This window comes from Micromesistius poutassou (genome assembly GCF_964030765.1).
Source record: "Micromesistius poutassou genome assembly, chromosome: 19".
Classification (NCBI taxonomy): Eukaryota; Metazoa; Chordata; class Actinopteri; order Gadiformes; family Gadidae; genus Micromesistius; species Micromesistius poutassou.
Window position 1 is genome coordinate 14933064 of NC_140289.1, and position 17010 is coordinate 14950073.

The 17010-nt window shown below is 45.7% G+C and overlaps 2 protein-coding genes across 3 annotated transcripts; both read right to left on the reverse strand.

Moving 5' to 3' along the window:
• Positions 1-851: 851 nt before the first annotated feature.
• smek1 (SMEK homolog 1, suppressor of mek1 (Dictyostelium)) lies at positions 852-13297 on the reverse strand. Of its 2 annotated transcripts, none has more exons than XM_084483525.1 (15): positions 12242-13297; positions 11942-11997; positions 11757-11855; positions 10996-11613; positions 9476-9553; positions 9235-9351; positions 8537-8653; positions 7338-7469; positions 6693-6795; positions 6397-6555; positions 5475-5644; positions 4970-5109; positions 4112-4302; positions 2892-3103; positions 852-2149 (listed from the first exon to the last, which is right to left on the reverse strand). In XM_084483525.1, the coding sequence occupies exons 1-15, from the start codon at positions 12381-12383 to the stop codon at positions 2024-2026; spliced, it is 2460 nt and encodes an 819-aa protein (XP_084339651.1). In that variant the 5' UTR covers positions 12384-13297; the 3' UTR covers positions 852-2023. The 2 variants fall into 2 exon arrangements, with proteins under 2 accessions (XP_084339651.1, XP_084339650.1); XM_084483524.1 differs by having other exon boundaries at positions 4970-5112.
• A 189-nt stretch (positions 13298-13486) lies between these two features.
• Positions 13487-15190, reverse strand: LOC311363832 (enhancer of rudimentary homolog). Its single transcript, XM_084483808.1, has 4 exons — positions 15041-15190; positions 14588-14675; positions 14137-14257; positions 13487-14051 (listed from the first exon to the last, which is right to left on the reverse strand). The coding sequence occupies exons 1-4, from the start codon at positions 15041-15043 to the stop codon at positions 13949-13951; spliced, it is 315 nt and encodes a 104-aa protein (XP_084339934.1). The 5' UTR covers positions 15044-15190; the 3' UTR covers positions 13487-13948.
• Between the last annotated feature and the right edge of the window lie 1820 nt (positions 15191-17010).

The following is a 17010-nucleotide window of genomic DNA, read 5'->3' on the forward strand; positions in this document are numbered from 1 at the left end:
TAATTATTAAACCACTATGATGGGCTGGCAGTCTCCTGGCCGTGCGGAGGTGACCGTGCACACTGGGAGGCGTGCTGCAGCAATGTGTCGTCTTTGAGCATCAACGGATCCAGTTTCAGCGTATACATGTGAAGGAAATTATTGATGAGAAATTAAGTTTTCCTGGACAGTTAAACTTTGCTTGTTTAACTTTAACTCCATAATAACCCCAACTAGTATATAAGGATAAGGTCAATATATTAAGCATGTGCAGCTCGAGATCCTCAACTCTCCAAACCGAAGATTAAAAAAGGTAATTTTATCATTTCACACACTACATGGATACATTTCAAAACTGTATTTCCCTTTCTTATCTCATTTTGGCAAATAAACAATTCAAAAATAACCAAGAAACGACAACCCTCCAGACATTGGTATTATAATGGTGAAGCAACACCGCCACCATGTGGACAAATACAGCTCAGATCGACCACGCAGATATTTTAAGATAATTGAGACAGTATTTCCATTCTAGTTTATCCGTTTCTGGAAGGCAGTTAATTGGTTAGCCACCGTTACATTGTCTGCCTTGTTTTGCACACTGAAGTAAACAATACCAGCTGAATTAAGATCAAATAAACAGTATGCCACCGAGCAGAAACCAGCCTTAGGCGACAGCTACACGACCAGCATAGAGGTCATAGAATGAATCACTTCAGGGTAGCAAGAGATCTTACAGCAAAGATCATTTTAATGGTCCCAAATATTCTTAACAACTAAGTGTACACTCATGTAAAAGAAAATGAGAAGATATGACAAAATGTATCACATCTAGGATTCCACTCAATCTTTAATCAAGACGGGATTACAAATTTTCCAAAAAATCTGCAGTTTCAAAGGGCAAAAAAAGGGTAAAACTAGCTCAACCTACTGAGGTCTTTAAAAACCTGTTCAGGTGCGACAGAAAACGTCCTGAACATTTAAAGGCAGGTCTTTTTTGTTTGTTGTCATTTACAAAAAAAAACAGGAAAGAGTGTCAAATAAAGAAGAAGAGGAGGGGGGGGGGGGGGGGGGGGGGGGGGGAGGGCGGGAACGAAACTGCTGGCTTTTTTTATTCTCCACAGAGAAAAGAACGTCCGCTGGCAACGACAAACCACGACACCGATGACATCATCAAACGCCCACGGCTCTCCTGCGCCCCCCCCCACCCCTCCCCTGCGTGCCGTGTCCCGCCTGGTCCTATGGACTAAGTTTAAAAATAAAAAGACCAAAAAAACGAAGAAGAGAGAAGAACCAAAAAGGAGCCAGAAGACCCAGCAGAGGAGGAGGAGAGAAAGGAACCGATTTAAAGGAGGAGGCGGGGAGGGGAGGGGCCGGGCGGAGGAGGGGGGGGTCGAGTGGTGGTTCTGGGTCCTCATTGGCCAACCCGTCGGGGTGAGTCTGTGATGTCCTTCCCTGAGTGGAGGAGGTTGGGGGCGGGGGGGGGGGGGGGCGGGGCAGTGGGTCGTGTTTCAGGGAGCAGTAAAGTCACTACCCTGTTTGGGTAGTGTGTGTGTGTGTGTGTGTGTGTGTGTGTGTGTGTGTGTGTGTGTGTGTGTGTGTGTGTGTGTGTGTGTGTGTGTGTGTGTGTGTGTGTGTGTGTGGTCTTCCTCCAGTTACTGAATGGTCATTATGCGTCCCGTATTGTTCGTGACTGCGATAGCTACAATCGTCTTCCCCCCCCCCACCCCCCCCCCCCCCCCGCCCCGCCCCCTCCATGGTCCCCTCTGGTCCTCCTCAGGTCTCCTGTGGCCTCCGCACCTTGTCTTCTGATTGGCACTTGTATAAATTGGGTTCAAGTCTGAGGACGCTACGAGCTCTCACGCAGTCCTCTCCTCGTCTGGGCGCTGGCTGACCAGACAGCCGCTGCGCACATATTTTATTTAAATTTTTTTCCATTCGTTCTGTTGTACAAGTTTGATCATGCCTGTGGTAGTCAAGTCAATGCTGCTGCTGCTGCAGTGTGGCGGGCGAAGCGGGGGCCGGGGGGGGGGCCGGCAGGTCTCTAGGAGCTCAGCTTGGACTTCTTGGATGGAGGCAGCGGGTCCTCTTTACTCTCCACGTCCTCGTCCTCGTCCTCATCCTCCTCATCGTCATCGTCCGGGTAGTCCACCAGGCCCACCAGCGCCCCCTGAGGACAGACACACACACGTCAGCCGCGTTGGAACCAGGAGAATTCAACGTGACATGAAACACATTTAAGCTTGATTCAATTAATGATTCCTAACTGTCCAGCAGATGTAAATCACTGCTGGACAGTAACAGAACAGACGATAACGACAACCACGGTCTAAGTTTGCCTTATCTCTTAAACAATTCACAACTTGTAAACAATTGATTCAGATGTTGACCTCAGTTACTACAAAAGCTCAATAATAACAACACACAAAAGCATATGACTCGTATATTGCCTCCTTTTTTCTGGGGGCCTGTGACTCAATGACCATTCAATTGGAGTTTTGCCCCCGACATGAGTCTTCATGTCGCTTTAGAAAGTTGTGTTTCTAGGCCTCTAGAAATGCCTAGATCAGAGTTTCTCAACCTTTTTTGAGCAAACACCCCCCTTACCTTACCCTGATCCTCTGGCGCTCCCTCCCCCCCCCCCCATTATTATTGTTAATTTTGTTTAAAAAAATTGCGACACCTGTGGTTAGGCTATATCCATCACCAACTCCACTCTAACTCGTGCTACATTGCTTGAATAAAAAACTTCTGTGCCGTTTTGGTTTCTTCTGGACAATAAAATGTGTATTCAGAGTTTTATTAAAAGGTTTTATTATTGAGCTATTGAAGTTTAATACGTGCCACACCTGGCATGTCGTGGGACCTTTTAAACGTCCCCTGCAGCACAGAGGGTCCGGGGGGGCCCCTACCTTGGTGGGGACGGCCGCGGAGGGTGGCGAGTTCCGGGAGCCCGACCCCGGTGACCCCGGAGAGCCCGGCGAGCCGGGGTTCAGCGAGGCGGAGGAGGGCGGGCTGGACAGACTGCTCTTGGTGGAGCCGGAGAAGGAGAGCTTGAAGCTGGGACTCTGCCGGCCCGACAGGCCCGACTTCCCCAGGACCTCCTTGTCCTCAGAGTCCTTCACTGGTGAGGGGGGGGGGGGGGACAGATGGGATAAATGCTTTTAGACCGATCCATTCACCCAGCCGCAGGTTGCACTCTGATAAGATAAAAAAAACAATCTCATTCCAGACTAAGATTTTTTTTTGCTTTACCCCCTGAGATAGCCAGAAAAGGGACTTTGTCGCTGTGATTGGAGTTCTGTGTTCCCACCGTATTGCAGGACTTGGGTCTCGTGTGGATTTGGCGAAAGGGGTTATCTCTCAGCGCATTGATTTTCAAGTGCTAGTTAGGCATCAGTCACTGCAACCTGCAGACGTTTATCTCCCCCATACTTGACGTATTGGTATGACACCATGAGCATGGAATGGAGAGTTTGGATTTGGCCAGACGTTAGCGGAACAATGTTGGCGCAAAGCGTCGCCCTTCGAACTCCCATCTGTCCGTAGCCCGTTATTATGGAACACCATCAACCAGCTCTGGGGCCAAAACGAGTCTAGACATAATATTTACTTCACCAAGTCATGGTTTCTGTCTTGCTGCTCTGCCACAGACCACACTTATGTGATCTGTCCTTCTTACGGAACGGTGCCAAGGACCCGCCACGGCCTGGGGCTTGACTGACCAGGACTTATTGTGACATCCTGTCCAACCACATACCTCCTTCTGCAGACTTTAGTTGCCGTTTCATCAATGGTTCCCAAACTTTTTTGACTCGTGACCCTACTTTTAGATCCCAACATTTGTGACCTCAGCTTTTAACATTTTTCTGCGTCCGTTTGTGAACGTCATTTGAACCCTAAATCTGTCCCGCAACGTCAATGTCCCACTGGACGTACGCACCTGACGCCACACACGGGGTCAGTCCTTTCTAGCTTGTGGCTAATGAATAATGACGCAAAGACAGGACCTTCATGGGACCTTTCAAGCCTCCTCAAATCATTATTTAGTTCAATCGAACATAAGAATCTAATGTCTACAGGGAAGACCGCTAGCGGGGCGCCGAGCGCCCGAGTTGAAACACAGACATACATTTCTTCCTCTCCATGAACTTGCTTATGGGGTCCATGAGGTCCTCCTCGCTCTTCATCTTGTCCGAGGGCGGCACCACCGCCTCTCCGTCCTCCAGGTCGTCCTCGTCCGTGTTGAACCACATCTCCTCCTCGTCTTCCAGCGTGCGAGCGTCCCGGCGGAAGCGGTGGTTCCTCAGGATGGAGCGCATGCTGGGGGCGGGAGGGAGAGCTGTCCGTCAAACGCCCTGCTCTCAAGTGGCCGAGTAGCTTTGGTGTGAGTCCGTTCTCAGGACCACTGGAGCCTTGAACGCTTTGTTATTAATATTTAACATCCCCGTATACTTTTGACATAAATACGTTTTTTCTATAATAAAAAAAGGGATGTTAGAGGTGTTAATGTTTCAACACTACAACCTGGAAAATCAGGTTGGAGGGTGAAAGATCAGTCTAGACAGGAGTGGAAAGCCTGGCACTGTAAGTGGCTCAGAGTGCACAACAAGCAGCACGGCCTCAAGGTCGCTACAATAAAGGAAGAATAAATCAAATATCAACTAGCTGAAATTGAAAAAGGTGTCTGTGAATATATGTAAAACTAAAATTAAAGTGGGGGCCCACAGACATTTCTGTATAATCTTATAATGCATAGTATACCTTGCATTTCTCAGTAAAATGTTCCACATTATTACACACGTATTACATTACTACCAAGTTTCTTGCCAGCTCACTGACTCATTTACTGGTACCTCCAAAAATCACACGACCCCACTTGCTATTAACCACTAATAGGCAATCAAATAGCATTTTTGGCACCCCACCTTTCCTTAGGCAAGGCTTGATTGCCCTCCCTGCCGTCCCCTTCTCTTGCCCTTCCACTCACCTATCTAGTTTGGGGTTGTCTTGCCTCTCCCTTTGCTGTTCGTAGCGCAGCTTCAGGCCCTTGAAGGTCTGGACATAGTCAACGTCCTCCAGAGCCTTCCAATAGTTCTCTACTATGTGAGCGGTGAGAGACTTCACATCCTCCTAGGAGCAATGGGACGTGAGAGAGGGAGATAGACGGAGAGAGACACAGAAAAAGAGAGAAAAAGGAGGAAAAGGTAATGGGGGAAACAGGGGAGCAGAATCTCACAATTTGGGGTTTGAGACAGAACGACGGGGGAGAAATAATGAGTGAAGAAAAGGTACGAAAAAGAATAGAGAAGGAGGGAATTCAAGAGAGGAGAGATCACACCAAACTCGTTAAACGTGAACCTCTACAGCAGCAACACGGTTTAAGAATATCTGGTTAGACACAAGAGAAACAAGAGACTCAATTGTAAATAAACAAACAAAAATAAGTGGTTCAGGGTGGGCGGTTCGAGAGGCAGGACGAGGGGGACACTCACCACACGGACATACTCAAACATCTCGATGATGGCCGAGTTCATGAGGTTGTAGCGCGAGCCGTTGCTGAGGAACGCCTTGACCACCGGCTCAAACAGGAAGTTCCTCATGATGTAGCGGTTGTAGAACTCGTCCTTCAGCCCGATGATCCTCCGCATGAAACGCAGGGCGCCTGAGAGCGAGGGTGGGCGAGAAACAGATAATCAGGCCCCAAACCAACCGCCGCCCTCTCCGTCTCCATGGCGATCGGATCCTTCCCGTCCCGTAGGGTTGCGATTAGGCGTGGGACTAAATATTGATACGGCGAAAGATTGCCGCCAAATATCCTTCTTTCTTTTTTTGGTTGCATTTTTAGGCCTTATTCCTGAAGGAAATATCGCCCCAAATATCAATATTTTAATTGATAAAGTAAGGCGCTCTACACTGATTTCCCTGCTCCTCGAGGCGCCGCTCAACACATGAATTTAGGGAACGTGAACGGAAGAATCGCTGTATCACAATATTATCGCTATGGCGGGCCGTGTATGGCGTATCATATGGTGAGGTAGTTGGTTCCCACCCCTGGTTGCGATTGGTGGCGGGTGTAACTTAGGGCTGCTCGATTATGGAAAAAATCAATCACGATTATTTTGGTCAATATTAATCTTGATTATTCAAACGATTATTTTTTAGTTTGAAAGCATGATGCATTTATTCATAATATCACAATTTGTAAATGAGAACTTTGAAATTTCCCCTTAAAAAAAATACACAAAATGGGTCAAGTAGAAAATATTTGAAAATATTTGAGCTGTTCTGCAATTTCTATAAAGAAAGAAAATAAAGAAAATAAAAAAAATTGTTTCAACTTGATTATATTAGTTTGGTGACGGTTTCATGCTAAAATCCAAATCTGATTAATCACCCAGCCCTATTGTGACTCACATAGGGCCAGGAAGGCGTGCTGCGAGGCGGTGAGTACCAGCACCCTCCGCAAGATGTCCTTGTTGATGATGTAGTTCTTGATGTGGTAGGTGTGGTGCTCCACACAGAACGTCAGCAGCTCCAAGATCAATGCCAGCAGCTGGGACGTTTGGAAATCATCTGTCGGTGGGGGGGGGGGGGGGGGTGGTCAGGTTTTTGATGTTGAACATTTGGATCGGATTAGAAAGCACGCGTGTTGCAAGTTCAGGTTTCAGTGAACCAAACGAAGGTAAAGGAGCTGGAAGTGCAGGACCGACCTTTGCTGGGCTTCTCTTCAGTGGTGTTGGCCAACAGGGGGGCTGAGAGGACGTGCATGCAGTGCTTGTAGAAAAAGCTCAGGAATTCTGTCTTCTCCGTTTTCTAGGAAGAAACAAAAGCCAGAAACTTATCGTTAAAAAGGGTTCACCTTTTTTGCGCTTTAACAGTCAGACAGTCAATAAATTATCTTTTTAAAAAGATTTCGGATGAAAAAAGATTGCTCCAATATATTGTTTTATTAAAGTCATAAATTCAAAAGACACAATCGCTATATACAGGCGGATCCATCATTTAAAACAAGGTGTGTTTTCCTCTTGCCAAAGCTGGTGAAATTTCACTATTGCTTAACCCAAGTTTTATTATGCCACTTTATCAGAGTAAATAAACATTGCGGCGATAAAACAATGTGCAGCCCCGCACGTTTCAACAGGCATTTCTGGCAACACTCATAATTCAATATTTAACTCCATCGCTCCTGGCAAGGTAATTATTCATTGTTATACACAAAAGGGGTCTGCGTGTCATATGCCTGGGCTTAACATTTCTGATAAATGGGGTTTCACTCCCAGATCCTCGGCCCGTAGTAGGAGTGAGCAGAGTGAGTCCGGCTGTGGGAGTGGCAGGCGGCCTCCAGGCAGGCTTACGTTGGCAGTGGCCAGCATGTTCTCGGGGTCCACCAGCGTGCGCAGCAGACCCATGAGCTGCACCGCGCCGCCCAGCTCTGGGTCCGTGTCACAGATCATGTGCTCAATGATCAGGTTGATGAGCAGGATGTCCTGCATGGCGGAGAGAAAACACTCAAATCAGTCACATTAAATCACATTCTACATGGTACATCTTATCTAATAGAGTGATAGCACCAATCGATACCAGCACTCTAGACGCGGCCCTGATACTGTGCCCATGTACTCGTGTTAAACTTCTCCAATACAACCCCCTGGTATCACTTTACACAACGTGGTCATTCACCCTATATGATCGTCAACATATGCCGTTTTATCACCGTTACTGAAATAAGTCCCCAATTTAGCGGAAAAAAGGGGCACAGACAGCGTGGTTTGTGTGGACGTGTTGAGGTCGGCCTGGGCAGTGGTTGACTGAACTTCTCGGTGTCCGAGAGAAAGTTTAGCTTTTCGGAAACTGATTGTATACCGGTACAGTCTGTGTCGAAGGTTAAGCTCCGTCTGAGCAGCAATACTCGCATCCAAGCATCAGGACTTCCGGACACCTATAGTATATTGTTACGGTGTGTGGTGCACGTCATATACAACACTGCCCATTATAACACTCGTACACAACGACCATACTGAAAAAGTATGAAGAAGTATCAAAGTTGCCATGGGCCGCAACCATAGCGATAACGATGCCCCCTCTAGCGATGCCTAGAGGGGGGCGGTAGAGGTGTGATTAACTGCAATGGTATTATAAGAGGCGGTAGAGGTGTGTTTTTTAAACTGTAAAGGTATTATTAAGTACTCGTGTCGGTACGTGGTATCGGCGAGTACCCAAATGTAAATACTTGTACTTGGTCTGAGAAGAGATGGAATCGGTGCATCCCAAATCTGATTAAAATAATGTATTGCCCATTAACAGTGACGTGATTCACATTAAAAAGATGTACAGTACAACATTCTATTTAACACAATTCATGACAGAGTGTGTGCTGTATTAACAATATAATGCCAAATGGCTCAACACATACGCTAAATACAAAGGATGGTGGCAAATGGATTTGGTCCTGCTTATTCTGAAACGGAATAGCAAGGCACATCATCAAAGTACCACCCCGCCACCACCAGCAGCACAGAGCGTAAGAGGTGAATTCTTCCTGCTCGATACTCACGTCATCGTTCTGCTGGGACTCCTGCATGACAAACTCTCGTACCATGGACGGGTTGTACTCCACCAGGTAAGAGAAGATATCTGTGGCCGCCCCGCGCACCTGCACGTCGTCCATTCCCTGTGACAGACCAAACACACAGCCTAAGAACCACACCAAGAAATGGCAACCAAAATAAGCTGATTTTTTCAAATATACTTACTTTGATTGTGTGGACGACATTTACATTTAGGGCATTTAGGAGACGCTTTTAACCAAAGCGACTTACGATAAGCAGTACATTTGTCAGTAGGACTATTGTTGAGGCAAGATCAAAGAACTGCCATTTTACATCACACACATGTGCAAGATCTCGACACTAAGCAGGAGTAATAATGAGTACGGACTAATGGAGTACAATAACAGAGAAATACACGATTCATGGCAGAAGGAAACCGCTGCAGATGGTGTCTGTCATGGTGCCAAGCCACACATGAGCAATACCAAAACTAAGCATTAGCCAAACCCACACCCACACACATACACATACACACACACCATTTCCGGTGGGAACTAGTTCAAACAAAGTAGAAAACACACCCATGTGTATCATGTAGCCAACAAAAACATAGGTTTATACCAAATAGTAGTAGTGTAGTCTTACAAATGTAACCCCTGTATGATGATGATGATGATGATGATGATGATGATGCAGTACTTACCAGTATAACCTCTAGTGCTGGGAGAATGCCCATGTTGGAAAGCGTCTTGAAAAAGGCGTCTCTGTTTTGAGGTTGTAACGTTTGTGAGAAAGCGCAGAATTCCTTTAGGAAGTTTACCTAGAGGCCGGGCGGGAGGGACAACAGCAGGGCATGAGGCTTACAAATCAAAACCGAGACGAGCAACACCGGCCAGAGGGCCCACGCCAACTGGACATTTTCTTGTTTTGTTGTCGTTGCTCACCAGCTCGTGTCTTTTGTCGTCCTCTGTGGCCTCGTCTGTGAGCTGGGCGAAGAGGTCGGTCAGGAACTTCTCATCGTCCTGGGGTTGAGATGGTGAGCGGAAAAGACAAGAGGGGCGTTGAGGAGGAGGAGCGGCGTAGGTTGTGGGTGTCGCATACTCCCGCTGTTAGTCTGAAGGATGGAGGGCTGAAGGGGCTCGGCCCACAGCTCTGCCAGTAGACTCAGCTACACTCAGAGTTATTAACACCCATATGGGTTCAGGTTGTGAAGCATCTACAAGAATAGCATGGGAGAAGCAATGCCATGGCTGCCAGAAGATTGGACAGGTCTATGAAACGATTCCAAACCCAACTTTCAAGTATAAACCCACATGGCTGGCTTTTCTTCAAAAGCAGACAAAGTAACCTGGGACATACAGAGCAGACCAACAACACAACAACAACAACGACAACAAGCAATTACTGCAATTACTGCTCCGTGACCTCATCATGTAAATAGTTGTTTTGTCCGACCAACAAAGTCTCTCACTTTACAAGACAAATGCAAGTGCCAATTAAGAGTCTTGTGCTTTTCACTATGAGACATGGGGTTCATTGGTGCCAATGCTTGATGTCTTTTTTTGTTGTTTTTTTCGGGTCAAGAAATGAGCATGAGAAAAAAGCCATTGTGGCATTGTTTAATTCACCACCATCTAACCATCTCTTCAGAACAAAGTCTAAATGAATGAAAAACAAGAAATACCCTCTGAATACACAGAATAGTAGGCTCACTGAGAGATCCCCACGTTTGTTATCAGCCGAATAAATTTGATTGTAGAAAACCTGAAAAGATCTTATATTAGATTATAATCACATTGAATCACATGTAGTTCTAATACCTTGTGGAGATCTATGTAAAGATTATAAAAATTGAAAGCCACAATTTCTGCCAACAGCAGTTTGGTGCCAGAATTCTGGTCCTTGCCGAAATGACTGGAACACTGTACAGGCAGGTCTGTTAGCTTTAGGCTCATTGCGTGCCACGTCCTGGCCTGTGGTGCTTTAAAAGACAACGAAGCAGGCCGTATCAGTTGTGTTTGAACCTCTCATTGAGCAGTCCTAACAGAGAGAACAGCATGCCATGATTCAGTTTTCCTCGAGCTCAGCGTAACCGATTTACACAACACTTCTCCGTCTCCACGGCGACGACCATACATAAACACTGCTGAGTTGACACAGAATAAAAACAGAAAGGTCACATGATGGTGAAACCTATCAGACAGATTTGCAGAGTAGAAAGCACACTCGTCCACCCATCCTTCAATGTCTTCACATCCATGCTTACGTTAACCTGATTCAAGGTCATTCTACAACCAGGCACGTCCTGCGTGTTCTTTGGTGTATTTTAAGGATTTGCTCAGATCCACGCATGTATTATTATCAAAACTAGTTCTATGTAATGAATACCTTTTGTCAAGAAGCTTACGCAGCAAGATGTGAGTGCATAGACAAAAACAAAACACACAGCAGGCTCCGATCTCACCTGAAGCATGCCGACGATCTCCACCTTGTTAAAGAAGATGAAGGAGTGCAGGGTAGACAGCATGTTCTCCTCGAACACTGAGGGGGTGGGCAATACCATGTCCTGGATGTACTGCACCCGATACGTCTGGTGGATCTTCTGCCGCAGCTCCGGGTCCGAGATAGGGATGACCTCTTTGAAGCGCGCCGTTTTGGTGAGGAACTCTCGATGGCGGCGGGGTTGCGGCAGCGCGGGGTCAAACTCTAGACAGCCAATCACGTCCATGATGCACTCCTCGGAGAACATGACCTCAAAGAGGGCCGTGCGGTTGAGCAGGAAAATGCCCTTGATGATCTCGTACAGGTGGTGCAGCCCCTCGTGGTTCTCCAGGTCCTCGCACACACGAAACAGCTCCAGGAGCTTGCGGATGTAGCCCTCGTTCTCCACTGCCAGCGCAAGCTTCTCGCGGCGCAGCGGCGATGGAAGCGATGAGGCAACCAGCTCGGCGAGGTCTTCCAGGCGGTTCAGTTCACATGGTGGCAGCTCCAGGCCCGGCGACGACATGTCGTCGAAGCGCTCCTCTTCGGACTCGTCCACCACTTCCTGGGTGATGTCCACAGACGGGTCTTTTCCCTGAACCTGGGCAAAGAGAATGGAAGGCAGGATTTGATTTGTGAATCGGGTGACAGAAGAAGCCGACTGTTTACAGAGCCTGTAAACAGTCTATAAACAGAAACAAGTACAGTAAATCCTTGCACAGGGGAAGGCACGACAGCACTAACCTGGCATATTTTCTCCCAGATCTCATCACAGCCTGCCTTCTCCTGAAAACTGAGCGCCAAATCGTAGTTCTCCGCTTCTGACCACACTATTAACGTGTCCTAATCACAAAGCAAATTCAAAGTAAATACATGTTATATTACATTAAAATATGTCAGTGACATTTAAATCCATGGTATAGACTGACCTGTTGTTTCTGGTATGCTGTGTTTGGATTGATCTTGGACTCCAAGAGAAGGGAACCTGAAAGGGCAATGAGAAAAAAACACAAGATTTACATCAACAAGTATGTTGTTGTTTACGTGTGTGTGTGTGTGTGTGTGTGTGTGTGTGTGTGTGTGTGTGTGTGTGTGTGTGTGTGTGTGTGTGTGTGTGTGTGTGTGTGTGTGTGTCGGAGTGATACACAATATTAGCCCAAAATGAGCACAACGGTAAAGCATGGCTTACAGAGCACCTTTAGTGTCTTATATTCTGTCTGTAAACTTACCATCACTCTCTGCTCGCACCAGCAGAGAAGTGCCTTTCAATCTTTCGACGTAAGCCGAAGAGACGTGGCCGGTCCCACGGTCGTCCCATTGTCTGTCCTCATTGAGGGTATAAACTTTAACTCGGCGACGGGTGTCCGTCATCCTGGCAAGGTGGCTTTTATCGGTCCCACCCCTAACCTTAGCCTCGACTGTCTTGCCCACGTAATATCAGACTCAAAATTAAGTCACACCTGTCAATAACTCAATTTCAAGCTTGCTGGGGTCAACCGGACGAACAGCTCGACGAAACAGTCCCAATGCAGAGGGGCTGTATAATCAGGCTGATACAACTTCCAGATGGAAATATTCTGAAATATCTTAAATATTGTCCAGCGAAGGCTGCATTTACCAATTTAATTCAGTTTGATTAACATTCTAGCAGACGGTGTATGATGTCGGGGATATAGAGGCAAGCTGCTAATCGATGTAAACGACAGACGAATGGTATAATACACGTGTGAGGGAGAGAAAAACATTCGGAATTACGGGATCACCTGTTTCTGCCCACTAATATCGGATAGTCTATCGGTACAACCCGAGAGCCAGTTAGCGGTGTTGGCTATTGAGGTGAGCTAGCCAACCCAGTGCATTGAATAGCTAGCTAGGAAGCTAACTACCTACGCTCAACATTTCCAACAATAAGTCAAGTTTAATACTGACGAGGAAACAATCACATAACGGTAACATCGTTCAACGTCCAGCGACCACAAACACAGTGCAATCGACACACCGACGGTTACGATTGTGTCCCAGTAACGCGCTAGCAGGCTAGCGTCCGCTGCTATTTCTTGCCCGAGTGTTCCGCCATGTTCTGGCTCGGGGCCGTGGAGAGACTCGTCTCTCCTTATTGCTTTCCGTGCATTCCAGAATATGCAGATAAACAGTAGAGGTGTGCGGTTTCTTCACGAATACGCTTTACATGATAGTGCTATATGCCATTCATACGGGACGGCTTGCTTAGATAATTGCTAATAACCCCCCGTGAGTATTCGGCCATCTTGGGTCCCTTCAGTCGGTACGGGGTTTCCCGCACAGCAACAACAGGGCAGACCGCCACATTTAAAGAGACAGTACAGCAAATATATACAACATAAAACCAAGTCATTCCAGCTATTAGATTAAACACTGAAGCATCATTTTGATTACGAAACGATTTATTACAGCTCTGTATAAATTAAAAAGATGATGAAAAGGTGATGCCAAAAGTCAGAACGAAAACAAGGTTTTATTTGGAAACACTCAAAACAGAAGCAAAGTAAATATATACCGAAAAAAAATACAAAAAAAAACTGAGAAAAAGGGTGGAATAGTAACAGGCTACAAAATGTAAATTTGCTTCACTTGACATTCAAAAGAAACCTGTGCAGCCACATTCAAATAAACACCCATCTGTCCACAACAGCCTATTCTACAGGTATAAAAACATGTCAAATAGTGCTCATATAAACTGACCACACATTTAAAAGAAACCAGTATCTGACAAAAAAAAAAATATCGGTCTCATGGAGCGTTTCCATCCTTGAAAATTAGGCTCCACTTTGCCAATAAGAATGTATGCCCCACCCACCCCCCACTCAATTATGGATTTTAATTGAGTAAGTATCCATTACTTTAAGCACAGCAAACTTCTCCTAGATTTGAATTGCAGGGCAACCTCCTTCTGGCATTTACTTCCCAGCCTGTTGTGCCTGACGCCGCAGCAACACATAGATCTTTTCTTTAATCCAGTCCTTGTTGTACGGCTGGTATGTCTGGGTGTCAGCTCTGTACCTGTGAGTAAAGGTTCAGTTACAAGAAAGAGAAAGAATGAAGTGACAAAGTTCCCATGGCATCCTTCTTGAGCACTTATACTTACACAAGACAGCTTAAATCTGCCAGGTCATCAATAAAGTCAAACAACTGACTGATATCATAAGTGATGGACGGACTGTTTGGGTTCATCCTCTTTAAATGCTCCTCGTACATCTTGCAAACACCTGAAAAAGAATGATCATGAGGGAAAAATCAGGATTAATGCTGGAAATGCTTGCTCAATGGATTTTTAACATCTATATCTGCTGCAGCAGACCATGCCATGAAATATAACTCATACTGGGATGGATGTAGCACAATTACTTACAGTGATGATTGATAGATCAAACAAATAGTACGCTAAAAAAAAACTGTCGTTTGTTTAAAAGGAAACAAACTAGTGAGAGTGCCATGAAATGTTTATATTCTTTAAACAATGTGAGCAATATTAGAAAGATAGTCATACTTCAGAAATAACCGATGAACCGCGTACGATTAAAACATGTAGACCTCACCTTCCATGCACTCATTGACAGACTCGTAGTCCGCATACGTGCGGCCCTCGGGTCTCTTTGTGGGCTGGACAAGCAGAATTGTGTGAGACTGTAAAAAGAAATACAATTAAAAAGAAATCTAACAGACTTATGAAACCCCAAGAAAACAGTGTACACTGAAAAAACTCCCAATATATAATATATGATATGGATAAGTTGGAGACATGTTATTATACAGCATTTATTTTGCAGCTCATTGGAAATCCATTGACTATTTACTATGACTAGTTAAATATTATCCAGCAAATGGTAGGAATGCACCAGAACTTGGATCACATCTGACCACCGACATGAAGGTTAAGATGAAAACATTCGCTCGGCTGGTATTAGCATAGCTCCGTTAGCTTAGCATCGGTAAACCAGTCATTAAAACAACGCATCGTCTTCTAAAGCTGAACAAATTTGACCACTTACCATTTTTGTTCAGACGTCGAACTTCTACTTGTTGTTTTTTAATAAACAACCGTATTTCAAAGTATAGAAAATATATTTCCTTCACTCGTGCTGCACTAAAAATCAAGCACAAGAATATAAAGGAAATGAAGTTAGTAGTGTTCCGGTTGATGTCTTCTTCTTCATGGCCCTCTTCGTCTTCTTCTTCTTGTTTTGTTTTTATTAAAGGCACCATCTGTCTCATCAGTTCATTACTGCCGCCCATTGGTCTGGAGTCTGGATCGTAAAAACAACCTACAAATAAATACTACTACTATTACTACTACTACTACTAATAATGATAAAAACCAAGATAAATAAAACATTGTTGAATATGAATCTATATATCTATATCTATGATCTATCTATATCTATAAATATGAATAAATAAATAAATAAATATATATATATAAATATAAATAATTTTGACGTCCTTCTTGGACGTCCTACATTGTTGCTCTTTGTTCATTGTGCGCGTTCTTCTGTTTCCTTGGATTTATTAGGCTACACTGTGTCGGGCTGCTATGAGGTCACGATGCTTACGCCCTACCATAAGGGTACTGTCGGCGGTGGAAACCCCAGCCGTAACTGGGCCAAACCGCACCTTCACTACTGGGCCAAGGCGTGCTGGGCCAAACCGCACCTTCACTACTGGGCCAAGGCGTGCTGGGCCAAACCGCACCTTCACTACTGGGCCAAGGCGTGCTGGGCCAAACCGCACCTTCACTACTGGGCCAAGGCGTGCTGGGCCAAACCGTACCTTCACTACTGGGCCAAGGCGTGCTGGGCCGAAGCATACCCGCCAGTGAAAACACGGCATAAGCTGACCAGGGCCCCGTTTCCCGATAACGATGGATCCATGCTCGTACGATCCATCGTACGATGGATCTCACGATGCATCGTTCATTTTAGGGGAGCGTTTCCCGAAACTCATCTTAACATGAACGCGCGTGCTCTGCTCTGACGACGTCGTAGGATTGTAGCTGTCCACTGACACGGTGCTGAAATGGGCTCGGTAGGAGGGGGAGACGCAGGAATGTTGTTGGATTAAACTATATTTTGTGGCAGCAAAAAAATATCTCCCCATCAAGGCCAACAGCAGAGTAGCCTATGAAAAGAATAGACTAATATGAATGCTACAAATATTAAAACACAATTGATTTGGTCTAGCCCGACATATGCTATATCAGCCCTAATCCCGAACGCACCGTGCGTACATTGTTTCACGGCATTTTCTCCCCTGAAATAATTCCATATTACAAAAATAAAAAATAGCACGTGTCTGTGTGACAACTAGGCCTATAACATTTATTTAAATGTGCTGATTTCTGAAACATGCTTTGCGCCGCAAAGAGGGCAGACTTTCTCTGATTCCTGCATTCCGTTTCATTCATTCATTCATTCAGTGATTGGCGCGCCGCGCACTCTCTAGAAACTTTGGTGTCAACGTTAAAAATGCAACGTTCCATTCATTCATTATCATTCAAACGCAGAGGCATTGACACGGCTATTGCTGTTGCTGGTCTAGATCGATTCCTGCCCATATTGTTGGGCAGGGATATGATGATGCGGGCAATGTAAGCGGGAATGGCACGCATCGCAGCACAGTTTCCTGCAGCAGTCTACGTTCACTGCAGAAACCACGCTCTCAACTTTGTGGCGATTGTGCACTCCACTAAGGTCAGGGATGTTCGTAACTGTCTAGACACGGTCCAATAAATAGTGAACTTCATCACAGCCTCACCGACGCGCCTACAGTGCTTTATGTCAAACAATCGCAACAAAAAACGCCTGCAGAAATTATCCGACACCCGCTGGTCTCAGCATGATTAGGCTACAGTATGTCTTCTGTCATTGATCAATATGAGGACATTTTAACCACGATGGTTGAATTAAAATCAGAGGGAGACAGCAAGTGCCGCTCGCAAGCGACCTCCCACACGAGCAATGGA